The 16,638-nt window shown below is 45.5% G+C and overlaps 1 protein-coding gene across 3 annotated transcripts in view; it reads right to left on the bottom strand.

Annotated features, from left to right (window-relative positions):
* Positions 1 to 15,968, bottom strand: part of pot1 (protection of telomeres 1 homolog) — a 31,919-nt gene extending 15,951 nt beyond the window's left edge. For 2 of the 3 annotated variants that reach the window (XR_009930484.1, XM_062461888.1), the window contains exons 1-9: positions 15,825 to 15,968; positions 7,826 to 7,959; positions 7,365 to 7,437; positions 6,213 to 6,313; positions 4,342 to 4,449; positions 3,975 to 4,046; positions 3,356 to 3,482; positions 561 to 691; positions 1 to 250 (exon numbers count right to left, since the gene is read on the bottom strand). The exon at positions 1 to 250 is cut by the window's left edge and continues 44 nt beyond it. Coding sequence is in view for 2 of the 3 variants with exons in the window: in XM_062461888.1 (XP_062317872.1) it covers positions 1 to 250; positions 561 to 691; positions 3,356 to 3,482; positions 3,975 to 4,046; positions 4,342 to 4,449; positions 6,213 to 6,313; positions 7,365 to 7,437; positions 7,826 to 7,945 (982 nt within the window). In the remaining variant the exon portion in view is untranslated. Of the gene's footprint in view, positions 251 to 560; positions 692 to 3,355; positions 3,483 to 3,974; positions 4,047 to 4,341; positions 4,450 to 6,212; positions 6,314 to 7,364; positions 7,438 to 7,825; positions 7,960 to 15,794 lie in introns of all 3 variants that reach the window. The other variant, XM_062461889.1, reaches the window with a different exon arrangement.
* Positions 15,969 to 16,638: the final 670 nt, after the last annotated feature.

Genomic DNA, 16,638 nt, shown 5'->3' with positions numbered 1-16,638 from the left:
GCTGGCAGGTCAGGTCGAAGAACACCTTGGGCTGCACGGCTGCCAGGGTGACGCCGGCCTGGGCGGGGAGAGCCAGCTGAGCGACGGCCCAGGCACGCAGCGACTCCACGGCACGCCGGTCGTCCTCGTCGAAGTGGGAGGAGAGGCTGGAGGTGCGGGGCGTCACGGCGCTGCCCACCGCCCCGTCGAAGGTGACCACGGAGAACCCGTGGCTGGTCACCAGGGTTTTGGAGCCGTTGAAAAGCTGCGTCTGTGGGACGGAGGAGGAGGGGTGGGGGGGGGGGGGGGGGACAGCAGGGAGGGAGGAAGAGAGAGGAAGAGAGGCAGGGGAGTGACAGAGACAGACGAGTTCGAGACAGACAGCAGGGAGCGAGGAAGACAAAACAGAGGCAGGGGGGAGAGAGAGAAAGAAATGGAGAGAGATTTGTAACGGCAAACTCAGCAAAAAACAAAATGATGAATCTATCTTTGCAATTGCACACCTGTCACTTCACACACCAGAGTCAAACCAGGAAGTCCTATTATTTATAATACAGGATGACCGGACACACTTTGCGTACCTTGACTCTGTGGAGGCGTATAATGTCTCCCGTTTTGAAGATTTTGGGGTGACTGTCCAGTTTGCTGCTGAAGATGCTACAAGCCACCTTCTCATTTGATTGGTCGATAATCTTCAACGAAGAGCAGTAATCTACCGCAGATGGAGAGAGGGTTAACAACGACTGAACAAGGCCTGTGTGTGTGATATCGCCGTAATCGTTAGCATTAAGAAGTCCTATCTTTTAAGGCCCTTCGATACGGTATGCATTAACTTTGTGTTTTTATCCATTTAGTGCTGAATATGTATATTTGTCAAAAGTCTGTTTTAAAACCAAGTTGGTCTGCATAGGACCACTGGCTATTTAAGAGAAAGCTTCTACCCAGCCATGAGGACACAGTTAATTCAGTGTGTTGTTATTTTGGGAAATGTTAACTCGAGCAAAATAATGCAGCACATGACGTCCAGACGATCATTTTTGGGTTCCTCGGCCGAGCACTGATGTGTGTGTGTGTGTGTGTGTGGATGAGTATGTGAGTGTGTCTACTGCATATCATCTGATAGATTTCCTTCATAGCTACATTACAGCTGCCGCATCTTTGAACCCGTCACGGCCACAATTTACGGGCACAAGGAGCGGTCCAGTTAATGCTGTGACACAAATAAAACCAGCATTTCCCCAGCGTTGCTCAGTCTCTCCCGCTTCCAGTAAGCATCTTTCCATGATTCAGGATCCTGCACATTGGCTACAGGCAGAAAGAGAGAATGAATGGGACTGCCACAGGCTTATAACAGCAACTCCCATTAAGAGTCATATTGAAACTCTCAGGGCATCTGGGTAGGGTGGCGTTGGCAATTTTATGCACCTCTGAGGAGATTATGTCATAGCCCAGATAGAGTACAATGAGGGAAAATATGTGTATGTGGAGGGGGGGGGGGGATTCTGAGTCCCCCAAAGTCAAGCTATTTAATGAGAGAATCTGCTTTGACAAGTATGGACAGACATGGAGAAATGTGCAAAAGCACACCCCCCTCCCCCTGGAGCAGTTCAGCTCTTTTACGGACACGGAGCCCGATATAATATGCCGTTTTGTCATTCGTGTCGCGGTCACTTCCTGCATTGCAGAGATTGATCTCTCGTGCAGACTGGTGCCTCCGGGACACAATAAAAGAGGAAACCTCTATTCTGGCCCACTGACCATGTTAGAGGAGACACTGCTGAGCAGCACCATCCACTCAAACATCAGCGACATACAGAAACCTTTTTTTGTTTTTTGGACCACTTATGTCAGCTTGCATGATAAGAGCTTTTTTTTCTTTAGGCCTTTATATTCCTCACGGAACATAGGCCATTGATGAATTGTTTCCACCCTCGTCTGTCTTGAGCCATCCTCTCCATCACAGTGACAGAAACAATAATCGGCCGAGCGGGCCACGACCCTGTCCTCTCTCACAGCCAGAGGAGGGCTTCTCTTCAGCGGACTCCACCGACACACCTCGAAAGCTCTTACGTGAAAGGCGAGAAAGGCCAGGCGGGCCTGCCTTTAGTGTGTCTGGACATAGAAGACTGTTTAAGGGAGCTGAAGGAAGTGGGTGGTTGGGAGGGCCACAGACACACCACCTGACCCGCGGCAGGGCGGCCCTGTTAAAAGGCAGTTGCGCCACGACTCCCGTCACGGGCTGGCGGGGCCAGACACGGCGTCTCTGTTCAAACATCTTTTCCCCCCGGTAACGGGGGAGGACGGGGGCTCGGGAGAGAGCCGTTCTCAAACCCTCAGTGCTTGTGGCAGCTTCATTTAATGAGAGCGTGGTGCAGTGACCACACACACGCGCCTTTACTGACACACAAATATGCTAGGCATCCAGAATACCAAATATCATCCGAAAGTTCTCCCTTTCTCTCTCACACACAAAGACAAACACACACCACAACCCCAGACCCACCAACCCCCTTATTATCTCAGAGATCTCAGCTCAAGTCACCTGGGTCTGGTTCCCCTAGCAACCACACGGCGGCCTAAATATGGACTTCAAAGCGTTTTGCTTCCGGGTTTGAGATGCGCCTGCCGGTCTGGACTGTAACCCAGCAAGGCACCAACACTTTGAAGCTCACCTCAAAGTGGGTCAGTCTGCTTAGGAGCTAGGGAGCAGTAAGTCAGTAAGAGAGAACGAGAGGTTGGGACATGTCCCACCCACTTTTTGGAAACGGCAAATCTGTTCTCCCCCACTATTTATTAAGAAAATTATATTTAACAGACGCTCAAACTAGTCCCATATGCCCCCAGCGCTCAGGAAGGGGGAGATGGGGGGTGACGGACCTGTCCCCCTGGTGCAGAGGGGAGAGAGACTGACCTGTCCCCCTGGTGCAGGGGGGAGAGAGACTGACCTGTCCCCCTGGTGCAGAGGGGAGAGAGACTGACCTGTCCCCCTGGTGCAGAGGGGAGAGAGACTGACCTGTCCCCCTGGTGCAGAGGGGAGAGAGACTGACCTGTCCCCCTGGTGCAGGGGGGAGAGAGACTGACCTGTCCCCTTGGTGCGGGGGGGGGGGGGGGGGGGGGGAGAGGGAGACTGACCTGTCCCCCTGGTGCAGGGGGATGGGGGGGAGAGAGACTGACCTGTCCCCCTGGTGCAGGGGGGAGAGAGACTGACCTGTCCCCTTGGTGCGGGGGGGGGGGGGGGGGGGGGGGGGGGGGAGACTGACCTGTCCCCCTGGTGCAGGGGGATGGGGGGGAGAGAGGCTGACCTGTCCCCCTGGTGCAGGGGGGAGAGAGACTGACCTGTCCCCTTGGTGCGGGGGGGGGGGGGAGAGAGACTGACCTGTCCCCCTGGTGTGGAACGGCTGCTTGAAGAAGGTCACCACAGCATACACGTTCACCACCACGCCCGGCTGCAGATCGCCCAGACGGACGTAGCTGTACTTGGGGACCTTGGCAGACTTGGAGACCTGGGCACAAACACACACACACACACACCAGCATAAATAACACAATCTATGAGACATCTAAGCAAATGCACCAATGACAATATATCTTCTTTTAGATAAGAAATTTGAGTAAGAATAACGTATCTCTGAGAGTCTAGGTTAGATAGTGGTGTCGGTGAGATCAAATGAGATTTGACTTGATGTAGTGAGTATGTACTTATTATTAGTGATTACACTCCAGATTGCTACCTGCAGTCTCCTGGTCGATACTTAAACCTCATTAACATGGCTGGCGCGTCTACAAATTCCTAGACCACCCTTCTCTGTCTCTCCTCACATCAAGCAGCGAGCTTGTCAAGAGTCACAGAGGGCCAGCGTAGCATGACACTCCGGGGTGAGGTCACTTCGGGAGAATTATTTGATGACATGAAGGCTTGTGACAGGAACAAGACGGCCTCTGACTGGCTTTGAAAAGACAGCAGTCTCCTAGCTAATGAGGTTGCGGACTCTGACCTCGGCGCCGGAGAGAGGCGCCCTCTTGTTGGCTACGGAGGCCCGAGGGTCCAGGGAAGATGACGGGAACACCTGGGAGAGACAAACAAAGGAGAAAAATAAAAATAAAAAGGAAATTACAGAAATAACCCAACAGCCAGTTCATTTTCAGGAGCACAGTTGTGACACGTCATTAGTTCATGTCTAGGAGATCTACGCGCGTGAAAGATGTCACATGAAAAAAATAAACATCAACAGATGAACCCCTTCCCTAAATACGGCCCCGTCTTTACAGTAGCTGACTTGAGAAGTTGGGGAGATAGTCACTGTAGGGTAATGTGTCCCTTCCGTAAGCACTTCCCAAGCCTGCAGCTCCACAAACACTCACATAAACCCTGGCTTCATCTCCAGCCAGGTGCAGGTTACAGGGATGCAGCTTATCTTTGAGAGCCGTGGGAGACTTGCCCACTCTGAAGCCAGACACCGCCATCACGTCCTGGGGGCGTGGCAGAGAAGTGACATCACAGAGTCAGAGACATGGATGGAATCAGCTACATGGGGGTTTGGGGTGGGGGAAATACAACACCAAAAAAAAAAACAATTTCCTTAAGGGGGCGAGCAATTTGAATACTAGATCTAGCTCTGTAGTGTAAGTGAGATGCTGTAATTATGTACAGCGGCGCCGAGCGCGTTAGAGGCTTGGAGATGTGGAGTTTTATTTGGGTGGCAGTGTGTGATCGAGCCCTGAAACGGCTTCTAAACAAGGTGCTGTGACACGGCTCCAGTCGCAGACAAATGGGACTGCAGATAGTCATGGTAATCATGTTCCGGCGGCTTACACAAAGCGCTGTTTGATGGAGTGTTAAAGTGTATCGCCGTGATAGCAAAACTACCACCCCCCCACCCCCCTCTTCCTTCATCTCCCCAGACTGAGACGTTGCTTTTTCTCTCTCCTCCATTCTCTGCTCAGCTCACGTTCTCAATTCCACAGGGACCGAACAGTTTAGCGGAAATAAGTGAGGCATGTCTGACAGTGGCTTACGTGAGATTTTTTGGGGGGTTTGTTGTGTTGCTTAGATCTCCATCCGGGAAAAGAGGTGTTTCTCCGAGATCGTGGTTGTTCCACTGTCGGGCTCCGTGCGAGTCATCAAAAGATTTGTTTGCACGGCAGAGACGTGCTGACATTGTTCCTGAATTGACATGTGAGCCATCGCTGTTACCCTGTGAAGACATGCTTACCACCTTGGATCAGGTGCAAGACATGTAGCCTTGGAATGCAGGACATATTGGTGACCATACTGGTGTTAAGATGAAATAATATGGTGGAAAAAGTCTCATCAATATTGGCATGTAACTGCAATTTCAGAGGGTGAAATCCCAAACATCTCGACCAGAACGTGACACATAAGGCCCATTGTCAAACTGCTTGTCGCTGCGCATTATGTGCACTTGAGAGCAGGTCTGATCGACCGATTCTGGCAGTTTGATGGGTCTCAAAAGCTGGATGTGCCATATGCACCTCGGCCATTTCATGTTCTTGTTCATTTCTCCGGGACTTGCAACTTCCCCCCCCACCAGAGTGATTGTATGCTTTCATTGGGAGCGTTGGGAGCTAACAATGACTGACGCTGTGATCCGCCTTCTGCAGAAGCTGCAGACGCCCAAAGCATCTCTTTGAGGATTAGCCCCCACCCTCCTCCCCCACCCTTCTAAAAAGCAAAGAAATAACATGTAGAGACTTGCTTTATGCTTATGGAAATGCACTGCAGCCTTTTTGACGAATGGTGCCATGGTGATGAGCTAGAGCAGAAAACCAAAGATGAAAGCTGGTTTTTGGGTTAAAAGGAGCAGAATGCTGTTGTTTTTTCCTCACACAAAGATGGTTGGAAATCCGTGGAGAAAAACCAGACAAACTGACAAACTCGGTTTGGTTCTTCCTTCGAGCAATCTTGGTCGTACCCAAAGAGGACAAAATACATGTTTTCAGTCACGCTGTCTTTCATCATCCTTTTGGATGCTTGTTAGACGTAAAAACATGTTATCAGATACAGGTACAATACCGTTACTCACACTTATAAGTGATCTCAGTTCAAACTGTGAAAACCATATCACCAATCATTTTATGTTCCGTTTCATAGTCGTCTTCCTATAGAGTACCACACGTCTAAAGTAGGCAGTTTTGATTGCACATACTGTAGCTGTAAATGGATGCAAACTAGGTTTTGACACTGATCACTGTGGAAATGATTGTAGGCCTACCCCTTGATTGACAGATTCAGAGAATTCCTTAGCCAGCGCTCCAAGCAGGATGACATTGATGGATGTGTTCTCTGATGACAAGCTGTGCTGGGAGTCCTCTTCTGAAGGAGACACAGAGAGTGGTTTCTTTAAGTGGGCTCTTACCTTGGGTTGCACAGGATGAAGATGAGGCACAGGGTAGGTGGCTCATGGAAAGCTGTTTGTCTGAAATAGGCTTTTAAGAACAGAGTTGAGAGCCTTGCAGTGTGAGGACCAAATCACTTCACTAAAACGGTGGAATGGACAGAAGACACTGTCACCATTTTAAGACTTAACTAACAATTGTTTGTGGAACACAATTATTAGACATGACTAGAGCCCGACCGATATATCGGCGGCTTGTATTTTTGTACATTTTATTTATCAGAAACTGCATTAACATTTTATTTTAGTGAGGAAATAATAACAGGAGTCAGATGGCTGAGCAGTCAGGGAATCAGGCTATTAATCAGAAGGTTGCTGGTTCGATTCCGGCCATGTCAAATGACGTTGGGAAGGCACTTAACCCTACTTGCCTCGGGGAATGTCCCTGTACTTAGTCGCTCTGGATAAGAACTTCTGCTAAAAGTGACTAAATGTAAAATACAAATAACTAATGTTAGGGAAATCAGTTTGTTTTGTTACGCGTTTCTGGATTTTTAAAATATGTTTTTATATCGCCCGATATCGGAATATCAGATTTTTAAATCACCAAATATTTGTATCGGTATCGGCCTTAAAAATCCTTTATTGGTTGGGCTCTAGACATCACAAGGAAAACAAGGCATGTTTCCCACTGACAAGTCCGGAACAAGTGTCGTATTATAGTGGAATTTAAGTCTTAACAACTCAGATAACCCTCTGAGAATGAGAGGTAGCTCTGTATGAGTGTTAATCGTAAGGCAAAGAGATAAGTGTAGCATGGACGAGACGACAAAGATAGAGCTGGCCTTCCTCGACAATCCGATTTTGAGTCAGCCTCCCAGCTGAATGGATCACAGTTGGAGAGAATAGAAATCCAAGCCGACAACGATACAAAGCGGCCAGCAACACGTTCTAAAACTCCTCCATAACTTCACAATAGTCTTCTATGGGCCCTTTTCACTAAGCAAGGTACATGTTCACAAAGGTTACCTTGAATGACGCTCTTCAGGACATAGTCTTCTGTTCCCACAGTTACCAAAGGTCCCTTGTGAACCACTTTTCCCTGGAAGAATCATAAGATTGTGATTTACTGGACGGACAAACCTTTCAGACGCGTACCTATACAGCTAGGCTATTCATCAGACCTAACATCATAACTTTTAAACACCGCAATAAGCACATGACCTCAGAGACAGTCAAAGAAGTTGGGGAGAGATTTGTCATTTTAAGTGCTTTGGCAGCACAACTCCTTGCCCAGTCATTTGCCTGTCGTGGAAGAAAACATGAAAATGAACTGGGAAGCTTTGGATCAAATGTAAATGTGGGGGACTTGGGGACAGATAAACTAGAAGATGGGGGAGATGAGGGAGGATGGGAGAGAGATGAGCTCAGGCTACCACGGTGTATTCAAGCCAACTTTTTAATGCATTTCCCGCCGTCGAGAAACACACCTTCACAATTTTGTTGGTGCAGTCCAGAGAGGTGCTGAGGAGTGGGACAGCTATCTTCTGCAGACGGCCAAGCACCTGGGACTCAGGATTCACCCCATCCTTGACCACATGGACAGGCATGGCTTAAGCCTCGGCTGAAGAAAGCAAAGTTGAAAGGCAGAAACAAAATGTTGTTGTCTGGATGTTAACATGGGAAAATAAAAGAAGTTTTCTGTCTTTCTTTTCTTTTCTTTTTTTTCACAAAGCACAACCTAAAAAGACAGTTGATACAAAAGCCTTCAGATCTGTGAAAAGTTGATGGCTGGGCTACAAACAGCTACCATGTTGCTGCCTGTCAGTACGGGTTAGTTTGTTATCTGAGGGAGCTTTAACTGGCAGGTCCCCCTGTGCTACCTTGTACAGCAGGGGAACGGCAGAGCCAGAACAGCCTCGGAGACAGCTAGTCAATTCTTCAGCCAGCTGCTTAGTAAGACAGAGGCCGATTGAAGGGATTCCCCCCACAATTTCAATTGGGAGGGGTTGAGCCAAAGGGTTTTTTGGCAAATTGGAATAGGCTATTTGTATGCAATGATGCAGATAAAGGTTCTATAACAACCATCCCACATGAGGATGAGTTCCGTCTCACTCAAGAACACTTGTGTTGTTAGCTAAACTACATCAAAGCTTGTATGCCATGGTTTAACTCAGCGGGACACAAGGCATTTTCCAGTTAAATTTAAGGGCAGTGAAGGGAATCAAGAATAGCCACCACACACAATCTTTGTTTGATGTCTCCCCCTTCAACACAATTTTGCAAGACCCTCTCCTTCACAGCCCCAAAACCAAGTATTACACCATTGGAGGGGAGGATGTGTGGGAGTTGGGGGGATGCTGTGGCCTACCAGCTGAAAATACCATGCTGGGCCCTAGAGGCCCACGCCAGATTGTACCCAGTGAAATGTCAGACTTACCAGACAAGGCCCTGCAGAGTCCAAACAGCTGGCTGGCTCTAGCACTCCCCAGGGCAACCCAGGTCCCCAGCCTGCCTCAGTCCCATCAAAAGACCAAGCACTAATTAATTAAGAGGCTAAGTGAAGTTCATCCACAAAAATAATTCAGGGAGGAAGTCTGAATTATTGGGAAATGTGCTGAAGGATGGATGAAAAATTGTCTGCTGAATGAATAAAATAGAAAATGTAGAGAATAGGTCTCTCGGTATGCCAGAGGGGTGTGTTCAAGAAGACCATTTTCCTATATCTTCAGTCCAACTAACACAAGATTACCATGTTGGTTACCCTTACACTGGCGTATTGGGTTTAACTGGGACAATACTAAACAATAGGGGTGGGAATCTTTTGGTACCTCACGATTCGAATCGATTCTTGTGGTCACGATTCGATAAAAAAGCGATTCACGATTTTTCCAGGATTTAAAAAATAAAACATGAAATGAAATTTGTGAATCGATGTCAATTGCTATAAGACTGAATCGCGATTCGCATGTGAACCAATTTTTTTCCCCCACCCCTACTAAACAATATTCAGTTGCATTCAGTTCATTCAATTCCAACATTCAAAAGATATTGCTCCCCTACTGTAATTTCTTAAAAGATATTGGGCACGAAAACAGATAATGAATGTTTTCAATAAAAAAAAAAAGTATCTTAAAGGTTTTAATAATGTTTTGGAAAAAAAGTTTCTAAAGATCTGAAAAATATTTTCCAAAAAAGGTTTGGAAAGGTATATAAATATATTTGCGATATTGTTTTCAAAAATAGGTTTGCATCATTGATGAGGACTTGATGAGGACTTGACTCACTAAACTTCTGTTTTCCTCATATAGTTGATTGAGCTGAATGTGATTATACTCTACCTACTAACTTTCCATGACCATAAGGTACATTTATTGATGTTGGTTAGTTAATTTGCATAACAATACAGGCTTTAAAGTATAGTAAGTCGATGTATGTTACTGTGATCATTATGTATAATAACAAGTTTCATCTATACACCAGTCTTTTACACTGACAACACAGGGGGAACAGATTTCCCTGGAGGCCCGAGGATGGTTCCTTACAGTCTGGCCATTTATAAAGCAATACAGTGGTGCTGGTGATGTATGTTATTGTGATCATTATGTATAACAAGTTTAATCTATACACCAGTCTTTTAAACAGAGAACACAGGGGGAACACATATATATATACATATATGAAAACTAGGTTACATTTTTTTAAACACAATAGATACATTGATACGCAATAGAATACACAATTGTCTTGCTTGTTTCATGGTGGGGCTAACACAATTATTGGTGTGGCAGGAATGAATGTTAGCTGGTAGCTAGCTAGTTTAGTCATGATGGACGGCCACTGTTTACGAAGCGCGACCGCGCACCGTGGAGCAACGCAACACATAGCAGCGCTTGTAATGTGAATACATTGTTCATAGTTTATGGAATTTTAAGCTGGAGCTAAATGTGATAGTATGTTTCACCCGCTTTGTGTTTAAACATGTTGAACCACTGAATTTTATAATGTTACGGTCTATCGTCCCGCAGTCGTCCCAAAGTCTGTGTTGAACTGTCCCAGACATCTTTTTTTCATCGTCCCCGGGACGACGGGACAACGTTAATTTCGAGCCCTGCTATCAGGTGTTTTCCTTTTCTTTGTTATTGGGTGGGAGAAAACCTGCAAGAGTGAGTGGTATGAGTTTTTGTAATTGTGTATGCGTGCATGTACCATGTCACCGTGTGTGTGCATATGTCTGTGTGTGTCTGCACTGTGTGTGTGCACTGTGTTTGTGCACTGTGTGTGTGTGCACATATACAGTTAGGTCCATAAATATTTGGACATTGACACAATTTTCATCATTTTGGCTCTGTATACCACCACAATGGATTTGAAATGAAACAATCAAGATGTGCTTTTAGTGCAGACTTTCAGCTTTAATTTCAGGGTATTTACATCCAAATCAGGTGAACGGTGTAGTAATTACAACACATTTTATATGTGCCCCCCCCCCTTTTTAAGGGACCAAAAATAATTGGACAAACTAACATAATCATAAATCTAATTGTCACTTTTAATACTTGGTTACAAATCCTTTGCAGTCAATGACAGCCTGAAGTCTGGAACCCATAGACATCACCAGACGCTGGGTTTCGTCCCTGGTGATGCTCTGCCAGGCAACTGTCTTCAGTTCCTGCTTGTTCTTGGGGCATTTTCCCTTCAGTTTTGTCTTTAGCAAGTGAAATGCATGCTCAATTGGATTTAGGTCAGGTGATTGACTTGGCCATTGCAGAACATTCCACTTCTTTGCCTTAAAAAACTCTTTGGTTGCTTTCGCAGTATGCTTCGGGTCATTGTCCATCTGCACTGTGAAGCGCCGTCCTATGAGTTCTGAAGCATTTGGCTGAATCTGAGCAGATAATATTGCCGGAAACACTTCAGAATTCATCCTACTGCTTTTGTCAGCAGTCACATCATCGATAAATACAAGGGAACCAGTTCCATTGGCAGCCATACATGCCCATGCCATAACACTACCTCCACCATGCTTCACTGATGAGGTTGTATGCTTTGTATCATGAGCAGTTCCTTCCCTTCTCCATACTCTTCTCTTCCCATCATTCTGGTACAAGTTGATCTTGGTCTCATCTGTCCATAGGATGTTGTTCCAGAACTGTACAGGCTCTTTTAGATGTTTTTTGGCAAACTCTAATCTGGTCTTCCTGTTTTTGAGACTCACCAATGGTTTACATCTTGTGGTGAACCCTCTGTATTTACTCTGGTGAAGTCTTCTCTTAATTTTTGACTTTGACACAGATACGCCTACCTCCTGGAGAGTGTTCTTGATCTGGCCAACTGTTGTGAAGGGGTTTTTCTTCACCAGGGAAAGAATTCTTCTGTCATCCACCACAGTTGTTTTCCGTGGTCTTCCGGGTCTTTTGGTGTTGCTGAGCTCACCAGTGCGTTCTTTCTTTTTAAGAATGTACCAAACAGTTCATTGAGCCACACCTAATGTTTTTGCTATCTCTCTGATAGGTTTGTTTTGATTTTTCAGCCTAACGATGGCTTGCTTCACTAATGGTGACAGCTCTTTGGACTTCATATTGAGAGTTGACAGCAACAGATTCCAAACACAAATACCATACTTGAAATGAACTCTAGACCTTTTATCTGCTCCTTGTCAATGAAATAACGAACTCCATTGAGGGAATAACATACACCTGGCCATGGAACAGCTGAGCAGCCAATTGTCCAATTACTTTTGGTCCCTTAAAAAGGGGGGGGCCACATATAAAATGTATTGTAATTCCTACACCGTTCACCTGATTTAGATGTAAATACCCTGAAATTAAAGCTGAAAGTCTGCACTTAAAGCACATCTTGATTGTTTCATTTCAAATCCATTGTGGTGGTATACAGAGCCAAAATGATGAAAATTGTGTCAATGTCCAAATATTTATGGACCTAACTGTATTAACCTGTGTTTGTTTGTTTGGTTGCGTGTGTGTGTGTGTGTGTGTGTGTGTGTGTGTGTGTGTGTGTGTGTGTGTGTGTGTGTGCAGAAGCCTAGTTATGCACCAACGGATCTCAGACTGCATCTCTCCAAGAGCCCAATATATAAAGTTCCTCTCCCTCTCTCCTCCTGGTAAGACTCAACAGCAGAGTGGAGAGGACGGGATGACTAACAGCCTGCCTGACAGACCGCGGCCTCAGACACTCGTCCTTGGTCTCGTAGTCTCTCCTCTCCGCTCGCCGGCCTGCAAGTCCTTGAGGGAGTAGTGGAGGGGGAGGAGGGGGGGGGGATGTAAGTCGGTTGGAGCGACATGAGGGTGCCATGTCGCTCCAACCGACTTACCCCTACTTTTCGCGCAAGTACACAGAGGCAGGGACGCGGCTGACGTCCTCGGAGAGACAGGACGGAGAGCATCACAGGGGACGTCACATGTCAGGCCTTGACTCGGAAAGCTGCGCTCTACTAATGCGTGGTGGGAGAGCTGGGGAACTTGACACTTCCTTAATAGTGCCTAAGCCATTACTCTAGTGTATTTGAGTGTGTTTCCAAAAGTCCTGAGCGATGACTTGGGGAACTGACAGAGCTGGGTGCAGAACCGTTTTTAATGGCCCTAGCATGCACAGCAGCTTTTCTTTCGGATAATGGCACAAAACGTGCTTCTGCTCCACAGGTAAGGCGTAAGACCCATGCTAATTAAACACTAAGAAGTCTAGGCTGAGTCAGGGGTCCTTCAAGGTGTTTAAATTGCGTTAAAGCCTTGAAGCCTGTCTGTCACAGACGGACCCCTACTTTGCCTCTGATCATAATTCTTTTAAAGTTTGAGGAATATTGCCATGGGATCGGACAACTGCATGTGTATGCAACTATGACAACAAATCAGGATTGACAGCATCTAGCCTAGATCTGTTGTCCGAAACTGAGCTGCCGAAACCCAGAGGAAGTTGAAATTCCTGAAGGAAATTGCCTTTTTTGGGCCTCAAATGAAATCCCACAAAATGCCCCACTAAGCAAAAGAGGTGATTGGCCACACATAACCCGATCCCAATAGGAGGGTGTTTCAAACTTACTCGGCCGACATGATGAACTGTAGTTTCTATGCTATTGAATTTCAAAGTACAGTGCCACGGTAATCTAGCCTGTATAGTGCAATTTCGACAAGATGGCACAACATAAAATATTTAATCAGCAAGTGTGAAAAATGTAATTTGCTGGCACAGGCAAAGAGTGATATGTTCCCAGGACATAAAAACAGCCCTGAAGGCTAGGCCTAATTCTTATTATTCAGCCATCCAAATTCCTCATTCCTCAACATTTGCGAGCGTGCCCAGTATGGTTTCTCTGGTTCCATTCTCTCACCCACTGAGGGGCTTTGCAAATCAGCTTGATGTCCGGAATCCTGCCAGCGAGGGGGTTTAGTGTGATCACAACAAGATGAACATGTAAATAATATGCTGTACCAAATCGCTCCACAACGATGCAGAGCGCAAACGTGGGAATGGGGACGAAGCAGAGACAACATTTATACGTTGGATAAAGAGCGATGCCTGCATTTCACAGTTTTCCTTGCGGCGGGCCACACTGACAAAGACTTTGCGTGCCAGCACAAAGACTAGCCTAAACCGTCTCCTGTTCTGTTCAACCTCTCACAAGAACCCCTCGTTTTATCCAAATTTCCATAATGTATTGTTTTTATGTTCTGGAAAGAGTGAACCAAGTTGCACAAAGGGTCTCCTGAAATACGTTTGTTTCAAATGTAACCAATCGCATTGTGTCGAGAGCACACTGGAGAGAGTAGGCCTACATGTAGTGAATACATTTTCCGGTGACGCGTGCAGGGAAAACAAAAGAGATGGAAAAATAGAAGCTTCCAATTAATCTCTATGGCACCTGTTTATACATTACATCATTATGTTTCCCTGGACCTCGACCATTTCTCTCCAAGATACATGCTGTGATACCAGCAGACACATCCATGATACAAATTCATTTTTGGAAATCAGGACTATTTGCTCATAAAATTGATTTCGCTCAAAACAAATCTGGTGAGTGACAATAGGCATATTAAAGTTAACAAGAGCAGATTTGACCCAAGCGCCTATTGACTGTAGATAAACAAACATTGTGTACTATTTTTCACACAAAAGTCCATTTGAATGACAGGTATCCTGTATTATATTGTAGTTCTGATTTTGGGGCATCAATCAAAAACAATGTCTTGTTTACCTTCACTGTTTGGCAATATGAACAAGGGTCTCTTGGGCTACTTGGATTCACTAAACTAAAATCTACTACCATGGTCTTTGGTATTAGTGATGCACAGTCCAGGCACTGGCTTTTCTTTGGGGTGGCTTTTGTTCTAAGGCTAAGCAAAGCTCCATAAGGCTAATAACCTGACCTTCTTGTGGAAGAAAGGTAATGAGGAAAACTCAAGCAAGATGTACAACTGTATGGTTGGAGTTAGAAATTCAGACCGCAAACCATAATTACATTAATTTATGATTATTTAAAGCTCGAGCAAAATTTCAAAGTAGATTACATTATTATGTTAGAGTTGTCCTCTCGCCCACAATACCCAAGTCTACTATTAAATATTCTCAACATTTTACTAATTTCCTCTGTTGCCACAGTTCTATATTAGCCACACATTGGGGCTAATTGCACTGTGGAATTACACTGCCCTTCTAATCACCCTGGTCGTAATGGGGCCCCAAACACTGGTCCTACATAGTAATTTTATGACTTTGTAAGTTCATTGGGAAGTCACTTCATTACTTTCATTGCATCTCATCTAGTGAATTGGCATACAATGACTGAATTTATGGAGGGGTGACGCTTGGCAAGGTGTTTTGAGGGAATACAGTTCAGTATTCGTATACAGCTGAAGACAAAGGCATCACACTAGTAGTAACTACAGCACTCGCTCAAACTACTCTTCTACACATTTCCGAGCTTGAGTAGCATTTAATTATACAAATGAATCCAGCACAACACATCTTGATAACGAGCTAGCGAAGTGGCTACTGTAACTATCTAGTCTACCTAAAGTTGAATTCACTTCAGTGCAAACAACAAACATCATTGGAACTTGTACAGTAGACGAGCACTAGCAATACGCTGCTAGCAACGCTGCATTAGCAACCTGACACTTGCCCGTGATGCTTGGCTATACAGCTAGCTGGCTCGAAGCAATTCATGATTAATTTAGAATCTACATTGTAGATAGATAGTTAGCTAAACCCTATGCAATTGGATATGACGTTAACTGGCTAGTCTTGATTATCCTCTTCGTAGCATTAAGGCAACTAGACAACAACAAAACAGCTATTTGCCAACTGAGTTCAACATATCCGATATTACTGTATAAGCTAGCTACGAAACACTGTAACGTTTGTCAAAAAGTAAGTTGGGCTTTTTAGACAATTGGCTTATTCGGTGAGTCGTGTGTTTAAAGCTCAGGATTTACATACCCATTGTATGGCAATAACGAAGGAACTTACTTTTTAGATGTCAAGCTTTCCCTCGCTTGGTTTTGAACATGGAGCTTTTTCCGGTTTGTCCTAGGAGCAGGCGCATTGCATGCTGCTGTCCTGAACTTGACGCGCCCGTTTTCGTGCAACCACACTCACTACATTGGAGGAGTCGGAGAAAGTGGATGACATCAGTGACTCATTAAAGTTTGTCAGTCACAATCAGATCCCCACTGTGGTTTAAAGTCACATTATGTGGAGGTTTAAGTAATCTTACAGCCGACGGAACCATTTACAAGCATTTTGCCTAATCAATCTAGGCCTGTAGCCAAGTTTTATTAATGTGGTAGCCTAACGATGTGGTCATACAATGTTTTCCAATTCTTAAAATATGTTGGGATGCCTACTCGACTGTGCACGGGTAAGGATTAGCCAAATAGGAATTGGAATAGCCTAACTGTCTGCTGGTAGGTCTATAGGATTCAACATAAATCTCACTTAACGCAGCACTAAACGAGCTATCTGGGTGGACAGTTTCAGTGTAAGGCAGTAAGCTACAGAACTGAGTTACCATTAGAGCTCAGTGCAGAAGTCATGCTGTGTAACCTGCCAGCCTGTCAAGTCGCCCACGATCACAAGTGACAGGGGAGAAGTGGGGACGTTGCAGCCGATGCCTCAACAGACTCCACAGTTGTTGCCTGCAAGTGTGTTCTCATTGCTGAAGTCGAAATGTCCCTCGTTGAACACTGGTTGCCCCTCAGCATCTAAAGCAAAACTGAACAAGAAAACACATTAAAACAGCAATAGCAATTGAGTATAATGCATTTTCCTTAACGAAAAGCAT

This window comes from Osmerus eperlanus, chromosome 5 (genome assembly GCF_963692335.1).
Source record: "Osmerus eperlanus chromosome 5, fOsmEpe2.1, whole genome shotgun sequence".
In the NCBI taxonomy this organism is placed as follows: domain Eukaryota; kingdom Metazoa; phylum Chordata; class Actinopteri; order Osmeriformes; family Osmeridae; genus Osmerus; species Osmerus eperlanus.
The sequence above is the reverse complement of the archived record's forward strand: the minus strand, read 5'-3'. Positions and strand labels throughout refer to the sequence as shown.